This window comes from Pavona decussata, unplaced genomic scaffold, assembly GCF_977016875.1.
Source record: "Pavona decussata unplaced genomic scaffold, jaPavDecu1.1 SCAFFOLD_258, whole genome shotgun sequence".
Lineage (NCBI taxonomy): Eukaryota > Metazoa > Cnidaria > Anthozoa > Scleractinia > Agariciidae > Pavona > Pavona decussata.
This window is the reverse complement of record NW_028145661.1, coordinates 483,507-505,783: the sequence shown is the minus strand read 5'-3', so window position 1 is coordinate 505,783 and position 22,277 is coordinate 483,507. Positions and strand designations below refer to the sequence as shown.

The 22,277-nt window shown below is 39.4% G+C and overlaps 1 protein-coding gene across 2 annotated transcripts; it reads left to right on the top strand.

Moving 5' to 3' along the window:
- The first annotated feature begins 938 nt into the window (after positions 1 to 938).
- On the top strand, positions 939 to 20,599 carry LOC146456326 (allene oxide synthase-lipoxygenase protein-like). 2 transcript variants are annotated; one of them, XM_085093252.1, is made up of 14 exons: positions 939 to 1,076; positions 7,247 to 7,364; positions 7,803 to 7,882; positions 9,206 to 9,636; positions 11,553 to 11,741; positions 12,457 to 12,947; positions 14,608 to 14,880; positions 15,281 to 15,564; positions 15,919 to 16,119; positions 16,379 to 16,642; positions 17,036 to 17,237; positions 17,767 to 17,978; positions 18,072 to 18,419; positions 19,172 to 20,599. In XM_085093252.1, the coding sequence occupies exons 2-14, from the start codon at positions 7,271 to 7,273 to the stop codon at positions 19,349 to 19,351; spliced, it is 3,249 nt and encodes a 1,082-aa protein (XP_084949378.1). In that variant the 5' UTR covers positions 939 to 1,076; positions 7,247 to 7,270; the 3' UTR covers positions 19,352 to 20,599. The 2 variants fall into 2 exon arrangements, with proteins under 2 accessions (XP_084949378.1, XP_084949379.1); XM_085093253.1 differs by lacking the exon at positions 939 to 1,076 and adding an exon at positions 6,022 to 6,159.
- The last annotated feature ends 1,678 nt before the right edge of the window (positions 20,600 to 22,277 follow it).

Below are 22,277 nucleotides of genomic sequence, written 5' to 3'. Positions count from 1 at the left end.
CTCACTGCCAAGCACCCCTGAAAGTGATCGGCAGTTGGTAGTTAAGACCAAGAAAGTATTGGATAGTGGGTGGCAGCAGAACCCCAATCTCGTTCCTAGGGCCTTTTCCCTAGCTTGGGGGCCCCCCCTAAGCTAGGGAAAAGGCCCTGGGGACGAGATTGAGCAGGATCCCAGCATCCCTCCACCCCCTAAAATTAGACAGCAGATTGCAGCAGGATCCTCCCTACCCCCTTGAAATATATAGCCCGCAAAATGCAGCAGCAACCCACCAGCCCTGACATTAGTCGGTAGGTTACAATAGGTAGCCCCCACCCCCTGGAAGTGTATAGCAGGTTGCAGTAGGGACTCCTCTACACAGAAAAACCAGTAATAAACTGTGTTTGCAAGGGCCACAGGGTTAGTCTCAAACATACGCTAAAGAAGAAAAGGCCGTGCCTTTCGAAATATTGGAAAATATACTTCCCTGACCGTGAAATCAGCTTTGCTCTTTTTTTAGATTATTTACTCCTCTACACACCCGATAGGGACAAAGAACGAGACAAGACGTACGTGAGAAACCGCCAAACGTCATACTTCATACGTCAAACGCTATACGTCAGAGACCGGCGTTAAAATGGGATTAGATCAAACTTCTTAAAATTCATAACACAGTCAAATTTAACGCTCAAATGATTTCTTTAAAAATATTTCAATTGAAATCCTTATGTACACGTTTATTGAATGCAAATAAGTTTAAATTTATGTCTTATTGTTTGAGTGAATGATGTGTAAACACAAAACCAAAGAAAGCATTGCTAGTGTTAGTAAGCTTTGATTAATGAAATAGTCTTCGAGCTTCTCCGACCGGAGTAAGCTGCATAGCTATCAACCCAAGCTTTTTGAAATGCGACCGATTGGACTTATGGGGGGTGATATGAAGGGCGGAAGTTACGTCAGATCACGCAATGAGTATAAGTGAGTGTTAGCTTCATGCTCAAGGCCGGAATAAGAATTTAAAATTATTCAAGTTACATAAGTACCGCGAATAGGTAGAGAGAGTGAACTCAAACAGAGCACTAGAGGCGCTGCTAAAAGAGGTAAGCCATACTTCATACAACGTCTTAACTCATTATTTTATTACTTGACGTTCATTGACCGTAAAGGGATTGCGATTAGTGTTCCGTTAATATTGGAATTTCGTGCGCTGGACAGCCTGGCTTTAGCATTTTCAAAACCCTTAACCGACGAATCTTGGACAAGCTTGGACTCATATTCTGTGCATAGGTACGTAGTGTCATTTCTTTGGCTAAAGTACAGCACGGCTTCCACTGCGCTGAGACCTGAAGTATTTAATCTTTTATGAACTGATGACCACAAACCAATCTACTGGATACCATAACATTTTATTTTCCCCAGAGGCACAACGCTGTCAATAAACATGTATGATGTTTATTTCTTGATAGAAATAAACTTGACAATCACTGAACGAAATCTCTGCGGAAACTATTAGCATGCATTGAATGTGACCTTATTTGCATACTTATTTGATATTGGGCAAGAATTTCACGGCCCCGAGGGTCTCATATATTTTACCGAATAACACAATACTTATTGACAGATATGCTTTGTCGTAAAAAAAAAACTATTTGGGTATGGTTTAGATTAAAGAACAAGGTGTTTTCTCCTATATTTTATTCAAACAACACAACAAACGGCTGTTGAAAGGTCTAGCCGTTGCATAACATGCGTTATCCGTGACCCCGTCTCGGACTTCGAACTCACTGGTCGTCACGCCAATAATATGAGGTACGGGAGATGATTACAAAATTGAGAGCTTGCTCGTTAAAAAATAATCGTTATCCCGAAAACTAAAAGACAAAACTTTATAAATTATCTTCATAATTTGGACACCGCAGCTTTAATTACGTTCGAAAGCGGCAGACCGCTCTCGATATAAAAACATGTAAATCTTGCCAAGGTGCGATTCTCTTTGTTTGTCCCTGTGGCTTGCAATTTCATAAAACAGCTTCATTAGCTTTAAACAAATTTGAAAAGCATACAAAAGACATTGACTCTCTTTCTTTCGCCAAGGAGGCATGCTTGAAACATGATTGAAAAGAGATTATTTATGTTTTTTTTTAATTACATCTAATTGTTAACTTTCTTATCTTGAAAAATCTAGTTGTTTTGTTTTCAGGGTCATTTTTTGGTATTCATCTAATTTTAAATGACAGGAGGTCCACAGACTGCCTATTGTCTTAATCCTAATCATCAATTAAACTATGCATGTATGTAATATTTATAAAGGATATCAGGCGAGAAAGTATGAGAGGTATGAAGAGAGCTTAATCTATTTTCTTTTGGAATCCGGGTGTCTGTGAATATATAACACTTTTTTCTAACCATTTTTTTTTTTTTTTCATTATTACTATTTTGTTTTTATTTCTTTTGAATTCACGCCAATGTGTACTTTTTATCCGAAAGCACTTTTATAACTGCGATTTTCTCACGAAATTTTCTCTGGCTGAGACCCAAGTCAATCAAGCTCCAATATGTAATCATAATTACTGATATACTGGTACGAAAACCTGCAGTTAATTAATATCCCGCCTCTTAGTATTAATATAATGATATAATGATCGTTAAATTAACTTATAGATTTCGCTTGCCTGCCAGACTATTCCAGACCCCGGAGAAGGGGTGCAGGGAGATGGCTGCTAGTTAAAATGGTTCACAGGGTAGGTCAACCACAGAAAAGTCTATAATGGGGTAGGGACTAGGGAAGGCATAGCATGACCGCATAACAGGCGTTTATTTAGCCATGCGCGAAGCGCGCCCTCGCTCGTGTCTCGTGCTTCGTGCTTGCTTAAATAAACGCCTGTTTTTCGGGCTAAGTGAAGCACAGCACCACTAACGAAGACTGTTTTGTTAATAGTTTCTGCTTAATAAAGGAACACGGCTAGTTTATTATTTGTGTCACGGAGCTATTATGAAGTGATATATTCGGCTTTTAACTGAATAGTAAGGGGTAATACCAGTCACGGATAATAAAATCTGCATTTCAAGTTCACGAGAATAAACGATATTTTGGACACGAATTAACTTTACTGGTTAGAGCACGCAGCCACCTCAATTACCTCTGCCTAGCCTCCCTTAGGGGACTCGAATTACCTCCTCCCCACGAATTACCTCCTCCCCACAAACGCCTGCTTACCCAAGCGCCACATTCCTTTCCCATTGTTTTACTACCCAAGCACCCTAGCCAATCACCATCGAGGCATTGTCCAATGATATCAAATCAAATTCCTGGTTACAACGACCGCTTCCGTTTCCCGCGAGCTTTGTACAGTCTCTGGTACAGTCTTGAGAGATGCGGGAGTTAAGTTAGAATGTACATATATTTTTTCACTTCTGGAATGGCTGGTTATGGCTGAAACGCCAAAACAAATATCGAGTGTGAATAAAAGCGCTTCTTGTGCGACGTTTTGACACCGTTAACTGCTGGGAGAGTCAAAATCTTCGGGAAAGTGTAGTCGATCTTCCCCGCCTGATCGACTTGACAGTCGATGAAGATATCACCTCTTACGCTACTCTACGTTACTCTGGAGCAGATTAAGGGAAGATCAAGATCAAGGGAAGATCTGCTGTATTTATCAGTCCATTGAAGACTATTAAACGGAAAGATAAACGACAAAGAGCCGATTAACTTGTGGTCCTTGTGGAAAATGTCAGCTAATGTCGTAATGTATGCCCTCGAACAAATTGCAATAATAAAGCGAGTTTCAACTGCAAAATTTTTAAAGTTTACCGACATATTGGGTAATATTTCGGTTTCCTCCACACCGAAAAGGTCGACAAGATTGAAGGCAAAGCAATAAATATTAAAGCGACTTTGCTTAACCATTCGGCAAATTGACGAAAATATCGCTATTTCCCGTCACGAATTCTAATTCTTTGATTGCAGTCCGTTGATAGACATTTAAACTAGAAATTTTGAACGTAGGGCACACAATACTCAAAGCTTGCGTAAGCTCGGTAAAGTTCTGTCTCTGCCGTGATGTTTTAACTGTTCGAGACCGCGAGAGGCGTTCTGAGGTCAAGGTCAACCTTCCAGATTTTAGAAGGTTCGCTGTGATTGGCTTAGCGGCGGAAAGGAATGTGGCGCTTGGGTAAGCAGGCGTTTGTGGGGAGGAGGGTAATTCGAGTCCCCTAAAAACGACTGCGTGGGAGGCTAACCTCTGCCTTGTTTGACGTCATCACTCCCACGTCAGTGTGTTTACTCCAAAATGAAATAAAATAACAACATGATTACGTAAAGTATCCAAGGTTTTGGAGCCGAGAATGACCACGGTTGTACTCTTCAAGAGTGAATGTACATTAGTGTTTGTTCGGTGGTGATTGCAGTTTCTTGACACGCAGCAAACCAACAGGCTAAATTTACTCTAAACTTAAAGGAGCACCCTGTTACTGATATTTTACTGTATTTTGGTCTAAACTGCTCAAATATTTCCCAAAGAACCTTTCCAGTCTAACAAGAAATTGCTCTTAGAGCACCGGAAGGAAATATTAAGCGATTTCTCGGAGGAAGAACAATCTGTAATCAGTCTTTGAGTGATTTCTCACAGGAAGATGATCGCCACTGAACAACCCGAACCTACAGTGCTCTGCGGTTTTCCATACTTACTGAGAATAATAATGATTGCGAAGAAGCAAGGTCAACAAGAACGGGTTGGGTCAAACAAGCTTGTCTGTTACGTATGAAGCTATTGTAGGCTTTCGCAAAATGTTAACACGTAAAACAAACTCGCGTTCCACAGCAAATTATACAGTTTATTCTTATTCTTTGGATCAGAATTTTTCTGAAAAATTACTGCTTACGGTCTGACCAAATCAAGATTAACAAGAAACAAATAATCATTTCACCGTCCAATTACAAATCACAAAAATTGCTCATTTATCACCCTCTGCAAACGCATATTCACCCTGGCTCGAAATTTTGCAAGAGGTCCCGATATCAGTTTTGCGTCAACATGTCAACTTTTTAAAGCCTTCGGCGAACAGCCGGGCAATGACAATCAAATCATTTATACACGATATTGAAAATAAGCATTGCTGATGAGGTCGTGTTTGCGTAAAAAATTATAGAGCATAGAACAAGAAAAGACAATAATTTTGGCAGTTTTTTGAGGGGACGGGAGGGGTTACATTTATTTAATTTGTCTTTACTTAATTTCTCGGCCGTATTTAAGGGTCTTTTTGCCTCTTTCCTTTAAGTTATTACAAATAAATGTTACGGCATAAAATATGGAGCAGGTCACGGGCGTCACTGTTGCCTATATCTGTCAAAGTACTAATTAGTTTTTAAAGTTTAGGTGACTTGTTACTTTTCCGTTGCGAAAAATAAAAACATCAAATAAGTCTTTCATTTATCAAAACGTAGTCATTCTTCCTGCCCAACCTCCCAAATAACATTGCGCTGTAAGTCGTCTAAATAATTCGTCACGTTGTGATGCAGTTGGCGGAAACTGCGTCATGACTTTCTGTGTGTGATGTTTACCTTATTTTCGATTTCTTTCCAAATATGGTACTTTGGAATTGAAGATCCGAAAGCTTGTTATAGGGAAAGACATACGTTTCAGCCTTTAATTGGTTCCCCTTTAACCCATTCTGGTATTTTTCTCGACAGTTTTGCCACATGTTGACCCGAATGTCTGAAATGTTGCAGTGATCGATGAGGCCCGTAACACCAATATTTTGTTTTACAACCGACTACCTTAGTTTCCGAGAAAAGGTTGAAACTCCAAGAGGAAGGCCTTTCGTGTTTCTTTTTTAGCTTTATACTTTACCTTACATAGAGAATGTATGGCAAAAAAACGTCGCCTGTTTACTTAAATTTGTAGGCTGTGAACTATACGCATAGATGCACAAACTGTCACTTCTTTTCTACGAAGTATTCTTGTATTAATCATGGCGCCGGCGTAGTATCGGTTTCTTCAGAAAGCGGAAGGAAAAAATTTAACTTCCCGCGTCTGAGACATGAAGCCGCGAAGCCAGGAAGTCGCTTGTCAAAGAGTCAGGTTTCCTGTTTGCAGCTACATATATCAAATGCTGTATTTTTAAATTGCCTTCGCCTCGTATCTAGCCGGCGTAGCAAGTTAACTAATCTAACCGGGTTTTCAGGTAGGCAGTCGGTGTACTTTACTTGTATTAACCCTTGTCACTGTTTGTTTCCTTTAATGGGATAAGAATATGCGCTTGTAGGCTTAATTTAAAGCCAGTGCCCATTATCGATTGATACCGGCGTGATTTTCATTCTGGTGCGAGTTCACTACGGTTCCTTGTTGTGGCTCTGTATTCGTCTACATGATAGTAGGACAAAATATCATACCAGAGTGAGTCAAAGCGGTGCGAGTTCACCCCGGTATCTGTGCCGGAGCGAGATCCTCATTCCGAAATGAAAATTAATTTCGATGTCATGTAAACGCGGTACGACTGTTCGTTCTCGCATGAAACTACTCTCCCAGGAGTCTGGGACGGATAGTGCGGATAGTGCATGCGTAGTCGTCGACATCAAATCGAAGATGGCGTCGCAATCATGTTGGCCGATATAAAGAGTCCCTTCATGTAAACGCATATGAAATCACGATGTCATACCGGTATATTAACTAAAGTCTAAAAGGTCGCGCTGATGTCAGAGTCAATATAATTTTCATATACTATATCACGGTACACTCTTTTCTTTAGAATGTTGTTTTTCCCGCCCAGGCTGAATATAATATTCTTATTTTTCTGCCGATTTTAGGCTGAAAATTATCTTGCATTATTCTTAAATAATAGCTTACGACATTTCCGTTTTAGAATGTATTGGGGTATCAATATCAAAGAAAGAATTCATCATGGTACTTTTTGCAGTTTCGTTCATTTCTTTTGTGCTGTATAATGTACATATGTATTACATGTACCGTTCATCGAACTGTCATTAGCATCGAACATTTGGCTATAGCTAGTGCAGGGTTTTTCGTTTACATATCCTTTTCAAAATCTCATCATCGGATTTATTCTTAAAATATTCTTAAAATTTCGCAAATTTCAGCCTCGATATTCTTATAAAATATGTGAATAACTATATAATGACAACTGTGATTTTTTATCCTTTTCCTGTTTGGCGAACTGTTGATCTGTGTTATTGTATGATCGGAATCCACATCGGTGCTGTCTTTATTATCCAGCCGGTCATGTTCTTTGTATTTTTGTTTTCGTAACCCAGAGAAAACGTCATATAACAATTATCATGGGAATAGCAAACTCAAAGAAGAGACGTAAAGACAAGCCAGATGGTCTAACTAAGAAATCAATCATGGGAAGCAGAGAAGAGCTCGTGTCCTGTAAGTAGTAGTATTGTTTAGACTGATAAATTGAAACACTATTTCAAGGTGTTTCTCTCAAAATAAAAGAACTTCGAACAATGTAAAATTCCGAGGATAAGACTAAACATTGAATATATTAATCGCAGTATTAAAGGTTAAGAAACAATCAAAGCTACTTTTTAGAGAGACGCACAGCGTAAGCATTCCCGTAAAGGATAAATCTATAAAAGAGAGTATGATTCTATCCAGCTCCAGATGGGGTGATAGCTCAGTTTGTAGGTCGCAGAGGTAACGCGTTCGAATCCCGTTCCGGTCGGAATTTGTTTAGGCTTCCTTTTTTCAGCTGCTTTATATTAGTGATTGTCTTGATATAGTTCATATAGCGACATGCATATTTTGAATACACTGAAACATTTTAAAATAACTGGAGACTTACTTTATTACTTGTATTCACAGGGGAAAATCTCGGATTCAAAATTTTCAGAGAGAAAATGGGAGAAGAATTATTCCAGAGAAAAATGAAGGAGGCCGACGAGGTATAAATAAATAAATATATGTATGTTATTGAACTAGCTAGTTTGATAAGGTTTTTTTTTATATGTAGGCTTTCCCATTGTTGAAGTCCGCGTGAAACTTGCTTATGTTCTTCATGTGGATAGTAAAATTCATCGCTTTCATAGTGAAGCTCTGACATGAAGGTTTGAACATTTCCTAGTTCATAAGCTTAATTTAAAACATTTTTGCTTTCTTTTTGTTTTTGTTTTTGCGCCTCTCAAACGTACGTTTAACCTAAGTGGTCCATGTTAGCGTTCCGAAAAGGAAATTTCGGACCGCCCCAGGAGCCAATCAGAATGCTCCTTTTCAGCGAAGATAATTTCAGCTATATAATAAATAGCCTTTACAGTTGCGTATCCACTGAGTAGCTCTTCAAATACTGTTTCCTTGTCAAATTGGAATTCGGAATGTTTTTTATGAGGGAGCGAGGGAAGCCTAAGCACCCACTCTCGAGCCAGCACGTGGCATCAACTCATATTGGTGAGAGGCGAGTACTCTTGCCACTGTGCCCTCGCCTATCTTCGCCTGTTTCTCAAAGCTGGCCCAAAAATCTACGAAAACCTATCTTAATATAATCATATACAGCTATTTCAATTCACGTTTTTGTTGTCTCAAGCTTAGCGACAAGACTGAAAGATAGCATCCGTACAAAATGAGTGAAAATCTTTGTAATTCGGCTGTCAGTAGCCTCCCACGCAGTCGTTTTTAGAGGAGGGAGGGGAGGAGGTAATACGAGTCCTCAAAAACGACTACGTGGGAGGCGAGGTTGTCAGGGACATAGGATGTGTGAAAATATCATAAATATTTGCCTGAATTACTGTAGAGAGCCAGCTGTGTTTTGTAAATTTATTAATAAATTACTTAAAGTCTTTCGTGGTCTTGTCACGTACACAGTTTAAGGACAACATTAGTTAAAATAAAAGTGGATTCATTTCTCTCAAGTTCGGTGTACGCTACCTCAGATAATTGTTATCGTCGGTTGGATTGTGTTAACTTTTTTGAGTTTAAAAAGCTGCCTCTAAAAAAGTGAACCCGGCTTTGGACTGTCACTCTAGTTTCCACGAACAACCGTAAACTTTCTTTCTAAATAGGAATGATTTTTGTATACTTTCAGAGGAAATGTATTAAATATAGCTGGCTATTTTCTTGATTGTTTTGGTTAGCTGGCCGATTTTTGTTAGTTTCTTTGTTTGTCTGTTTCAGTTTTGCAAACCAATATAATCACTGGATACTTTTCATATAGTGACTCAGTGAACGTAGTATTGTTTATTGTATTTGTTTATTATTGTCTTCTTCTTATTCAGCCGCCACCCAAGCCTGGTAACTTTAGTGCATCACAGATGGCCCGTTATGTAGCAAAGTACAAAGCCGCCTTTGCTTTAAAAGCGCTGGTAACACGTCAACGCGGAACTCATCCCAAAGGTGTGGGAGCTATTGGGACAGTAACAGTCCTTGACAACCCTCTCCTCCCTAAGCACGAATTTTTTGAGGAGGGACGCGTTTTCCCACTGCGTCTTCGCCATGCTAATCTGGTCAGACCAGATGATGCACAGCTTGATGTTAGAGCAGTGTCTTTGAAGTTTGCCGACAACGATTTTGAGTCACCGTTTGATCTCATGATGCACACGGGAGAAGAGGCGGCTTTTTGGAACATCGTCAGTTTCGATCATATGCTCACTGCGCTGGCTGGTGGTCCTAAGGCGTTCAAAGCCTTCTGTCTTGAAGATCCTTGGCAGTAAGTTCGTAAATGATTCATATAAGCCTCAAGTTTTTGAACAGATACATACCCTTACTCAGGGTCCCAAAGGGGGGGTCTCTGGAGCCCTGGAGCCCTGAAATTTCTGCTTTGGAGCCCGGAGCCCTATCATTTTACTGACCGGAGCCCTGATCCTTTTTTTTCGGCTGTGGAGCCCGAAGCCCAAAGACATTTTGCGCGGAGCCCGGAGCCCAGCATTTTCAAGTTTCATCATTCGAGTTCCCAGATTGCATTGATTCTTGAAGGGTGCCTAGAAACGCTTCTCTAGTCTCAATTGATGTCACTAGCCTTTACACGAATATCCCACAGGAGGAAGGAATCACTATAGTATGCAACGCATACGAGAACGTTCATGCCAATAACCCTCCTGTAGCTACAAATTTTCGTCAGAGAAATGGTCTCAAAATTTGAAATAACATTCTTGGATACAACAGTCTATAAGAGAGAGAGATTCGAGAAAGAATCGATTCTCAACGTGCGCACTCATTACAAACCTACTGAAACATTTCAGTACACGAACTATAATAGTTGCCACCCAGAAGGCGTCAAAAAAGGCTTCGTTAAAGGAGAAGCCCTTAGGCTTCTGAGGACAAACTCTTCTAAAGTAGTGTTTGAGGAAAACATTAAAAACTTTAAAACACGCCTGGTATCAAGAGGTTATCCTAGTAACCTGGTGGACAAAATCCTCTCCGAAGTTAACTTCGCAGAAAGAAAGAACGCTCTTACACAAAAACAGAAAGCGCACAAGAAAATTCTACCCTTCGGGACCCAATTTCAACCATCACATCCGTGTGGACAAATGGCATTTAATGGACAAATGGCATTTAATACAAAACCAGCCGCTACTAAGCCGCTACTAAGGCTTTTATCAACACAATGGGCACACAGCCGGTGGTGCAGGTCTGTCAACCCCATTTAAGCAAGTTTAATATTTAATCCACTTTTAAATAACAGGAGATAATATAACTGGCTGCTTGGGTTTAACAAATTGATCGGAATTGCTGACTTTTTTATTTGCGTATTTGATTTAGCGTTAAAAATAGAATTTTTACATATCAAGATTGTAGACCAGAGTGGAGCCCGGAGCCCTAAAGCAGATGATGTGGAGCCCTAGAGCCTTGAAATTTTCGTCTTGGAGCCCTGGAGCCCTGCATTTTTAAGGCCGGAGCCCTGGAGCCCTAAACCCCTTTGGGACCCTGCTTACTAACCGAGTTCGAGTTCCGTACTGTAAGTAACACACCGAGTTTTTTTCTGCGTTGATTTATTCGCGCTTGGGCCATAAATCAACGGGAAAAAAACGAGGATCCGTAAATTACAGTACGGACCGAGAAAATGAAGTTAGTAAGATGTTTATTATATCTCTGAAGTTAATCGGGCGCGCTGGAAAGGAAATTAGGTTCCAGTTTAGCCCGCCGTATAGTGAAATACGGCCCGCATATTGACCAGTCACACCGCGCGTACTAACTGAGACATATAATAATATTTGGCAAAACATTCCGATATGTTTTCTCTTGAAATAAAAGAAAGAATTAAGAAATTATTAGCTGATAAGCTTGATATTCCAGTAAAGCAAGATGTTTGGCAAAAGGTTGTGAGAACCTGTTAACGAGGTCGAGTTGAATAACTTAACTAGAGAAGGGGCAATACATGTTTAGATATCTTGATGTAACACCCAAGGAGTTTAGAGTAAATTAGGTGTTAATCATCGCACACGACACAGCGGGGTGCACAAAATTCACAAACTTACTCTGCTGGAAACATGTTGGTGCGTTTATAATTTCCTAGTATGTTTTAATGCTCGTAATTTATTAAATTTCTCAACAAGGAAAACTGGGGAATTGTTCTTCTATTAATGTCTCGGTTATTTAATTAAAAAAAACTTTGTTCTGTATCAGCCTTCACCTGGCCATAGCTGTTTTCCGCCGCGCACCAGACTCGTTTACTGATCAGCGGTATTACTCGTGGATGGCGTTTGAATACAAAGCTAAGGATGGTGTGCCACGTTATGCCAAATTTCGCCTCATTCCGGCGGATGATAGAGCGGAGACTGGGTTGATGACAGAATATGACCAACGGAAGCCATGGTAAGTTTACTAAGAGCTAATACATGTATATCCATCTCTTGGTTGAAGAGACATTCGTACTGTTTATACTCGTCACTTTGCTCTTCTTTATTTCTAGGAATTTCACATCAGCGCTCATTAGAAATCAATATTTTATCAAATTGATAAGAGGGTTAGTTTCTAAAGAAAGTGTGGTGCTGCGTCGGTGGGGATGAGAAACGAATATTAAGTTTTATCAACAGAGTTGGTAAAGTAATTTGGCCACCGTAAAGAGATCGAATGCTATTTTGAGATGATGATTGTATGGGGAATTTCGCTCAAGGAATCTGTAAAACAAATCTCTGTATCTTCATCGAAGTTGTCAGTTTAAGGCATGATACAATACAATTAGGCGGTAATTTTGATTTTTTCTGATGAGATGGTTACGATTTATAGCGTCGAAGTTTACTCGTTCTTGAAGTTTATCATGCAGCCAAGCATTCTGGAAACCTCCTTTCAACTTGCTTTTCCAAAAATTTCGGCTTCACAATTCTGTCCCATGCTGAAGAACAAATTTTTTTCTTCTTCTTTATAACATATGACAAATTTAATTTGATTGGTGGAAGACGTTTGAGGAGAGAGTTTGAATTTCGAAAGTCGCTAAGGAGTGAAATCAACGGAAATACGCCATCTGCAGTAACGATATACTACTAAATCCATTATAGAACAAAAAAGTAAAAGCAACATTTTCCTTTAGGATAAGTGCAAGATGGGAAGAAGAAAAACGACCTGAAAGTTACCTCATCCCCGAGTTTCAAAAACGCTTAGCAGAAGAACACATAAAATACAAACTTCAGATACAGCTACATGAAATAAAACCCAGTGACTCGCATCTCATTCTCCATGCCGCAAGAGTCTGGGATGAAGAGAGCCACCCTTGGATGGACCTCGCTGATGTCACTGTCACTTCACTATTATCAATCGACGTAGGGGAACGTACTCGTTGCTCACTAAATCACCATCCACCCACGATTGACATCCCCTCTGCTAAAACCGTCTACGACTACAACTCCATTGCATACCTGCGAACTAAAATCTACCCCACTTCAAGCAAAATGAGTTCAAAAAGGCCACGATCACATGTTTCTAAGGAACAAGGTGTGGAAGGAGCAGTGTACAGCGTCCGCGTGAAAACTGGAAACCGGAAAGGAGCTGGGACTGACGCGAAAGTGTTTCTAACGATCACAGGTAAGAGCAATGAGAAAGGTTGGGACACTTATTTGTACACACTCCAGAGGGTGAAAATTGTTTCGATAAATTGGAACTTCAGCAGACCAGCGCATATCCCCGTAATCTGGGCATGAATCAACCGGCATCGATGGATGCTTTCTTCATCGCAAATTATAGGGGAGCAGGGATGGCGCAGTGGTGAGAGCACTCGCCTCCCACCAGTGTGGCTCGGGTTCGATTCCCGGATTCGGCGTCATATGTGGGTTAGCTTGGGTTGATTTTGTTGATGGTTTTCGCCCCTGATCCGAGTGCTTTCCTCCGGGTACTCCACTTCTCCTCCCTCCACAAAAAACAACATTTCCAAATTCTAATAAGAACTGGAACGTACGGTCACGTTTGAGCGAGTTCCAAGAGAGCACTTTGGTGCTTCATGGGTAAACAAATTACAGTGGAACCTCGATTTAACGAACCTCTATTGAACGAAGTCCTCGATATAACCAACGATATTCTATGTCCCGGCCAAAGTTACAGTAAAATGTATGGAATAGAACCTCGATATAACGAATTCTTCGATATAACGAACATAATTCGGAAGCCCAAACGTAAAATCTATCTCGATATAACGAATTACAACGTCAACACGCAACAGAAGATAAACGCTGAACAGATCAACACTCTGAAAGTGTCGTTTTTTAGTAAAAAGAGGTGGGCGTCTGCTCAAAAGTGAAAACAATTACTACTGAAAGCCACCATGCTTAATGAATTGCATCTCAAAACGCGGCAATTCTGGGTGACGAAAATTGCATTGAATTGCGTGACAAAAGTTACCTGTGTTGAGAATCAATCATTAACTATGACCTCGATACAACGAATATTTTAGTCGTTTCCCTTCAAGTTCGTTATATCGAGGTTTTCGATATAACGAACCCTCGATTTAACGAACAAATTTGGCCGGTCCCCAGCGACTTCGTTAAATCGAGGTTCCACTGTATAATTACATTTTTCACTTAGTAATAACCCGTAACTCTCCAAACCCATATTCCAAACATAATTTGTACATGCGTATCACAAAAAAGCATACTTTAAAAGCCAATAGAAACAACCAACTGGAACTTTACCTGAATTTTTGTGGATCTCGCTTTTATTTTATTTTATTTTATTTTATTTTATTTTATTTTATTTTATTTTATTTTATTTTATTTTATTTTATTTTATTTTATTTTATTTTATTTTATTTTATTTTATTTTATTTTATTTTATTTTATTTTATTTTATTTTATTTTATTTTATTTTATTTTATTTTATTTTATTTTATTTTATTTTATTTTATTTTATTTTATTTTATTTTATTTTATTTTATTTTATTTTATTTTATTTTATTTTATTTTATTTTATTTTATTTTATTTTTAGAATCTCTGTAACCTTAATATAGTCGTAAAATGTCGCTGTAGACATGGTCTCCGTGGTGGAAGTCCAATTTAATAATAGTAGCTAGGCCAAGACCAGTTACAATCTGTCTACTCAAATAAGTAAAAACGGTTAAATGTTCCAGGATAAACTGGAGCTCCGGGGTATGTAAGATGTGTCTTTGATAAGGGTAAGGAAGCTCTTAAGGTATTTAGAGAATTACTTATTCTAACTGACATTAGTTGCAAATAATGAACCTTTTCCTTTCAGGAACCAAGGGACGAACCAAGCCTAAGTTGCTGGAATGTTGGTTTCGCAACAACTTCGAGAAAGGTCAAGAAGATACCTACGTGATCGAGGCAGAAGATGTGGGAGAACCTATAATGATCAAATTGGAGAATGACCAAGGTGGCTTATTCCATCGGTCCAGTGATTGGTTCGTAGAGAAGGTGTTAATAAGCAGCAGCGTGAATGCTTCGAATTTCTACGAGTTTCCATGCAGGGCCTGGGTTAAACGTGAATCTGTTTTCTTTGAAGGAAAAGGTAAGAGGAAAACTACTTTAAATGAACATCAGCTGTTAATTGGACAGTTTTCGCATTACGAATGTTAAGCTTTGTCAACAGAGTAGATAGGGTCATTTGCCCAAGGTAAATAGAGAGCGGAGTTCATACTCTACTGGGACAACCGCTCCATTGTAAACCGGGTTAAGTTGATTTAAATTAAACATTCCAATTTTTTCTAATGAGTCCACAAATATATTGAAACAATCTACCAGGTGCACGTCGCTTTCAGATGTTAGGCTTCGACCAATCTGCTACCATTACCGATTGCAGTTAATTTCCATCATAGTCGAATTGTATTGAACACGGCCACAGATCTTGGTTTAGATTAACAGAAACAAGGAACGTTTGTCAACTCTTACTTTTAATGTTTTTCTTTCAGCCATATTGATCACAGATGAACAACCTGAGGCAGTGAAAAAGCAGCGACGCCTGGAGATCCAAAACCGGCAAGAGGTTTACAAATGGGGAGACGATCCCAAGTTTACAGGACTTCCCGGGTATATTAAGGCTGAAAGCGCAAAGAAACTTCCAAAAGATGTACGTTTTACAGAGGAAGCCATCGGTGACCTGCTTACCGCCAAGCACAAAGCTCTGGTTAATCTTGGACTGGTTAAGCTGCTGAATATGTTTGAACCCTGGCAAGACTTTCAAGATTATCGCAAGGTAAGCAAGTTATACCAATAATATCCCTCTTTTATCGCGAGGTAGTTGTCATAACAACCACGAAATTTTTTTAACGGGACTAAATTGCAACGTCGTCAAATTTCTGTGTTTCTTTCCGTCAGCTTTCGTGTGGTTTCATTGATGTTCGACAGATCTTCCATATTACTAAGAGAGATCCTTCAGTGTAACATCGTGCGTACTCGAGACGGTTTGCATTATAAGTGATGTAGGTGATAAAGGTTGTAGCGTGCTCGTGCTGTCGACAATTTAATTTTACCGTCGGTAAACTATTGTTGTAGTAAATCAAATAAACTTAACTATCAGTTAAAGCATTTTTTAACATTCTCTTTTCAGGCATTTGTTTCGTTTGTTGGCAAGGCTCCGCCTGCTGCAAAGCACTGGCAGGATGACCGTTTTTATGGAGCCCATTTTCTGAACGGCTGTAACCCAGACACCATCAGGCGATGCACGAAGATACCTTCTAAGTTTCCCGTCACTCAGGAGATGGTCGGCAGTTTACTGGATAGAGGAGATACTCTCCAGAAAGCAATTCAGGTACGACCTAAGTGCTATTCTTCGTTAAACCTTCCGTGGATCCCAACTCAGACAACCCCTCAGACGGCAATGAACCCATCGCAGTACATTTTGTGCGTGCAATTTCTTTGCCAAAGAGCCAGTTACTGGATGGAAATTCTTTCAGTTCTGGGAGAGCTCAAAGCACTTTTTAACATTTCATGTTCCCTCAATTCAACTACCTACACTTAAAAGCGATAATCTTACGCAACTGTCTTAATCTTTCCCCAACTGTCAACAGGAAGGTCATGTTTACATGGTTGATTTCGAGATTCTTGAGGACATCCCACATTATGGTGAAAACGATAAGAAGCTAGAAAGGCGTTACACGTGCCCGGCCATGGGTCTGTTCTACGTCAGGGGCAACGGGGATATAATCCCCATAGCAATACAGTTCCACCAGGAACCGAGTGATACCAACCCGATATGGACCCCGAATGACTCTAACTTGGACTGGACCTTCGCCAAGATGTGGCTAAGGAATGCTGACACTCAGTGGCATCAAGTAAGGGTTAACATTTTGTGTGAATTTAGATTGTTTCTCAGAGCGATAGAAAAACAATTATTCGTTAAAAAGGAAAAGAATGTCTTCTAATCTGAGACATTGACACAGAGTAGATACAGCCATAACATTAAACATAAGACCTGACAGGCTGACAAACAACATCTGTTGGGGGTTATATCAACTAGCGGACGGCTATAGCAAAAATAAAAATAATTACAATATTTAAATAGGAATAATGTGGTTTAACAGTATGATAATAATGTCCAAGAAATATGATGAGTATATCTAACTAATATGTTAAGGGATATAAAAAATATTTTTTTACACTAGATTATAATACAACGAACTAATGATAGACATGTTTTTGAAAGTAATGCATTCATGCCATTACAGATGATCACGCATCTTCTTCGTACGCATCTGTTCATGGAGCCCATCGCTGTTGCAAGCAGGAGACAACTACCCTCGCTCCATCCCCTGTGGAAATTACTGGCACCTCATGTGCGGGGAATTTTGGCGATCAACACACTTGGAAGAGAAAGACTGATTGCTCCCGGGGGTGTGGCGGACAACACTCTTACTCTGGGAGGAGGAGGTAATACGTCTACTGGTCAAAATACAGCAACACGGGACGCACATTGGTTGTTGTTGTCGTTGTTGTTGTTTGGTTTTGTTTTGTTGTTGCTGTTGTTGTTGTTTCTTTAATAATTTTCAAGACACCCAGGTCATTTTTCATATTCGTACTAACTGGGGACATTTTATACTCATGATCCACAAAATTTAGTTGTCCAATGTTACCGTATTACTTGAAACAATGACAATTTCGTCGAATCGTGTCAAATTGATCACTACAATTTACAACCGAAAAAGTATTTTCAAAGTCACAGCGGTAACTTTTCAATTTGTAAGGTCAGTCAAAGCAAATCTTCAGATCATCCTCGGAAACCTTAAAAGTTTGGACGTCTTCCACTATCTATACAAAGCTGATCAAATCCGTGTAGAATTTGTACCTCCTGTGGGAACAGCAGAATGTTTTATTACATCACTGCTAGATAGGACGTATTATTCCATCAATGTTTAATTGGAACAGAGTAATATTACTGAAGATCCCTTGCTATATCTAGGTCACATCGCCCTCATGAAAAAGTACTACAGAAACATGAGCTGGTCGTCGTACGATTTGCCCAAAGTACTCAAGGAGAGAGGGGTAATCAATGAGAGCAAGCTGCCTGGTTTCTACTACCGCGATGACGCACTACGACTGTGGGAGGCGATCAATGGATATGTTAGCGACATTGTGTCAATCTATTATCATTCTGATAAAAACATCCAAAGGGTAATTGAATTGTTTAATGTCTGTAAATTGGTATAAAACGTGTATTTCCTCATTCGTTATTCCGTGGTTGAAGTATACTTTATCCTCTCAAAGGACACAGAGCTCCAAGCCTGGATTCGTGATCTCCATGACAACGGCTATCCAGTCAGAGAAGGTGAAAGTGAACATGGCTTCCCTGCGTCTGTCAAAACCGCTGACCAACTTAATCACTTGCTCACTATCATCATCTTCACTTGCTCATGTCAGCACGCAGCCGTCAACTTCTCACAAATGGATTCATTTGGCTTCCCGCCAAATTCCCCCGCCATCATGCGACAGCCGCCTCCGACACAAAAGAATGTAGTGACCATGAAAGATGTCATGAAGTGTTTGCCGAACAAACATCAAGCCGGAGTTACTTTAGCAACGGTGTATGACTTGACTCGCATCTTTCCGGATGAGGTAAATTTATTGTACGTTTTACTCAGCATTTGAGTGCGTACCGTTTCACCCCTTCAATCATAATGTGTAATTGACTAAACCTTATGATATTCCATAATTCTCCTGTAACAAAAACAGTACCAGTAGAGGTTGGGACTGACCGAATGACTGACTGACTGACTGACTGACTGACTGACTGACTGACTGACTGACTGACTGACTGACTGACTGACTGACTGATGATCGACCGACCGACCGATCGACTGACTGACTGACTGACTGGTCGACAGACCAACCAACCGACTGACTGACTGGCCGATGGAGAGACCGTCCGACTAACTGACTAACTGGGACTCATTCATTACGGATGCAAACAGAAAGACGACAAAACAGTCAGCTATGTGAGTCAACATCCACTAAACTCCCTGCAACCATAAATTGATAATTCACCTTACTGAACAGAGTAACGATACCGTCATGTTTTGCGCGGACTTTCCGTCTGAGGTTCGATTTACAATCCAATCAACATTTCTACCTTGAAAAAGAAACTTTGCTGTAATAGTTCTTTCCACACAGAGATGATTACAATAAAATGTTCGTTACAAGCAGGAAAGTGCTGATACGTTTAGTCACGCTTCAGAAACGTTACCTACGTAATATCTTGTTAATGTTGTGTTTTTCATTAATCCTACGTTTATCTACCATGTTTATTTTGAAGTAAAAATTCATTGTCTTTTGTTGTGACTGTTACGTTTTGTTTCATTTTATTCCAGCGTTTTCTCGGTGATTACACAGACGGGGCTTTCTTTGACATCGCTGCCCAGGAAGCCATTCTCCGTTTCCAAGAAAAGCTGAACGAGATTTCAGAGGCAATAAAAGAACGAAATAAGCGTTTGGAAATCCCCTACGCTTATCTGCTGCCAGAGAGAACGCCTAACAGCATTGCGGTATAAGAAACTGCCCCAAGGTGGATAACACTGTAACATAAATGAGTAACACTTATTGGATCTGTAGACAACCTATGTGGAGGACATGGACCGACTATATTTTCTCCACATTTGTATCATCTCACAAGTCCGACTTGTGTTTAGAAATAGGTGTCGTCGTAAGACTTTAACAAACTTAACTTCGTAGTTAGTTTGTAAAGGCCAAACAAATTGCTGTAAGAATGGCCTTATCTGAGTGCTTAAGGCTGTTACGTTTTCTGCGAAAATGTTACGCGCTTGCAAAGGAGAGGTAACGAGGATCTTCGTTAGTCTTCTTTATTCTTCCAGAAGCTAATTCTATTCTACAAGTATCTCTCAAATCACGCCTTAATTTTTATTGTGGTGTAAACATGTTTACGACATTAATTCAACCAAGCCTGGATGGTTGTTACCAAAGATAGGAATTGTTGTTTGTTATCAACCAATCAGGTTGATAAAATGCTCAAGTGTTTGTCATGACTTCAACCTTCGAAGATGCCCCAGCCAAGGGTAAAGGAAGTAGGCAAAGTTGTCCACAGCACAACCGTTAACTCTAACTGATCTTCGAACAACAGGAAAATGTCAAATGATCTGGAAATATCTGCCAAAACTACCAAAAGAAAATAACAACTTAATCCTAACATTACAGTCTAAAATACACCCTTACATTAGCTTCACAACAAAAAGACCTGGAGGAGAAATAACTCTTTAGTGTCAATGTTCTTTCTATACATTATTATTTACTTGTGTAATGTGCCTGGTTCTTTTCAGCTAGAAATGGAGTCACTTTAATTTAGATAACCTTCTGTTAAGATCTGGGTCACCTTACACGCCATGAGGTCTAGCAATGGACGGTAGGTGAAGGGGCAATTGTACATAGGCTACGTGCGGGAGGCAGCTAGAACCGACAGAAAATTAGGACAACATATCGAAGAGCCTACTTATATCATACTTTCGTTATAGATACAACAGATAGTGAAAGCCATGCTATCCAACGATGTTAGTCATAGTTATAAAACTCAAAATACATAAACTCATAGGCTATTGGGACAATCATGTATTTTAATATGTTTCAATTAAAAAAGGGTCAAAATGAGCTGATTTTACGCTTAATTTTCTCAATCGGAGAAGAATCATAAGTATCCGTAATTTCTTCTTAGTGTAATGAATAATTGAAACATTTAGCTATTACTTAGTAAAGGTATCAAAACGAAAAATAAACCTTTAGAGTTCCGAGGATTTGTTTTCAAGGATTGTATTGAGCAATTGCCGGATTTTCCAATAAAAATGAAATGAAATATCAACTTGGTGCTAAAACGAGGATTTCTGCGGCGAACTACAAGGACACGGAAGTCCTCACTTTAACACCCAATAAGTAATTTCATTCCATTTCTATCGCATTACATGGGTGCTGCGGGTCTCACACACTTTAAAGGTCTTGAAAATAATAATAATAATAATAATAATTAATGGTTATCACGATTTTCCTTTTTCTAATGCGATGTGGAGAACTGGCCCTAGCTACGCACGCGCAATGACGACAGCCTTCAAAATTCGTATGGTTACCCTTATACATTTCATAAATCTAGTGGCACAAAACGCAGCAAAACAGTTTATGATAAAACACTGTCCATGAAAATCCTTTAGTAAACAATATCAAATCTGTAGATATAGGTCTCTGCCCCTTCAACGCATCGCCATTCATCGGAGATTTCATAAGGTATCAATAACACCTTTTAATCGAATCAATGAGACAAAACTGAATGCGCTCCTTCCAAGCAGAAAAAAAAAACGGCAATTACCATTTAACTAAAATCAATGATAATCGCGGATTATGTAGCAATCAAATCTTCAAGTGAAATAAAACCCTGGAAATGTGTAAAACTATTTTGAAAATGGACACTAGATTTGGGAAGGTTTGAAATGTTCTAGCTTGGGTGACTTTGAAGAAACAATGGTCAGTCGATAATAAACCAATTTGACCTGTTCTTTGAAATACATTACCGGGATCTTCAGACTTGACTACGAGTACGAGATTGACCAAAAGTACCTTTTCAAATCTAGTTTTCGTGGTTTAGGTAACCGCTTGTCACACCAATCTTGTTTCTAGGGTCTCCTTATCTACCGGTAAACAGCAGGAGGGAAAGGGTTGTGACTGATTTGAAATTTGAAAAGTCGTACTTGTACTCAATCTCGTATAGTCGTACTCTGATTTGAAAGACCCTATTTTTAACGTGAATATCATATCAACGAGGAGTAAAAATACCACAGAAACGCTATCATTAGGAAATAGATCAGTAACAGACTGATTTCACAGTCGTGTTTAAGAGCTTATGTTGAACAGGAACTACATGATTGTCTGTTTCATGTTTCGATCCAAATTTAAGCATTTAAATATAATTATAATAAATGGACCCCACAGTTACATACGCGACTTTTAAGCACTTTTGTCATGAACAGGATTCAAACCCAGTGATTTATCGGTATCGCAGAGATAGGTCACGCCACTTTTCCGCCACTTGACACGGCTTTAATGGAAATATCTCGTTCACGTTCCAAGCAATCCAAAAACTCTACACTCATCCCGTGAATCTGTATTATGGGATGTTTTGTGAATTTTCAGTTTGGGTGATTTTTGGGTATATTTATGAGCAGATAATTTTTCTTGATGGATTGGTAAAATAAAGAGGAATAAGAAATATTGAAGATTTAGAGAAGTTTTAAAATAAGAATTTTTAGTTAATAATTAATAGACGGATAACAAGTTAGTCCACTAGCAACCTGGGGTGCTCTTACGTGGGTATCGACTGTCTGTTAGAGTTCTAAAAATCATTTTCTTTCTTCTATCCCTTCTTAAAACCTTTTCAAATGTCATTCAAATTTAGGTAGAATCCCACCTTAACTGTGTACATAA

What these genes read in the sequence shown, in the direction of transcription:
- LOC146456326 (XM_085093252.1), top strand. Translation starts at nt 7,271, where the DNA reads ATGGGAATAGCAAACTCAAAGAAGAGACGTAAAGACAAGCCAGATGGT. An exon ending in AGTGTTTCTAACGATCACAG is followed by an intron (nt 12,948 to 14,607) that starts GTAAGAGCAATG and finishes TTTTCCTTTCAG; the next exon opens with GAACCAAGGGACGAACCAAG. An exon ending in TGTTTTCTTTGAAGGAAAAG is followed by an intron (nt 14,881 to 15,280) that starts GTAAGAGGAAAA and finishes TTTTTCTTTCAG; the next exon opens with CCATATTGATCACAGATGAA.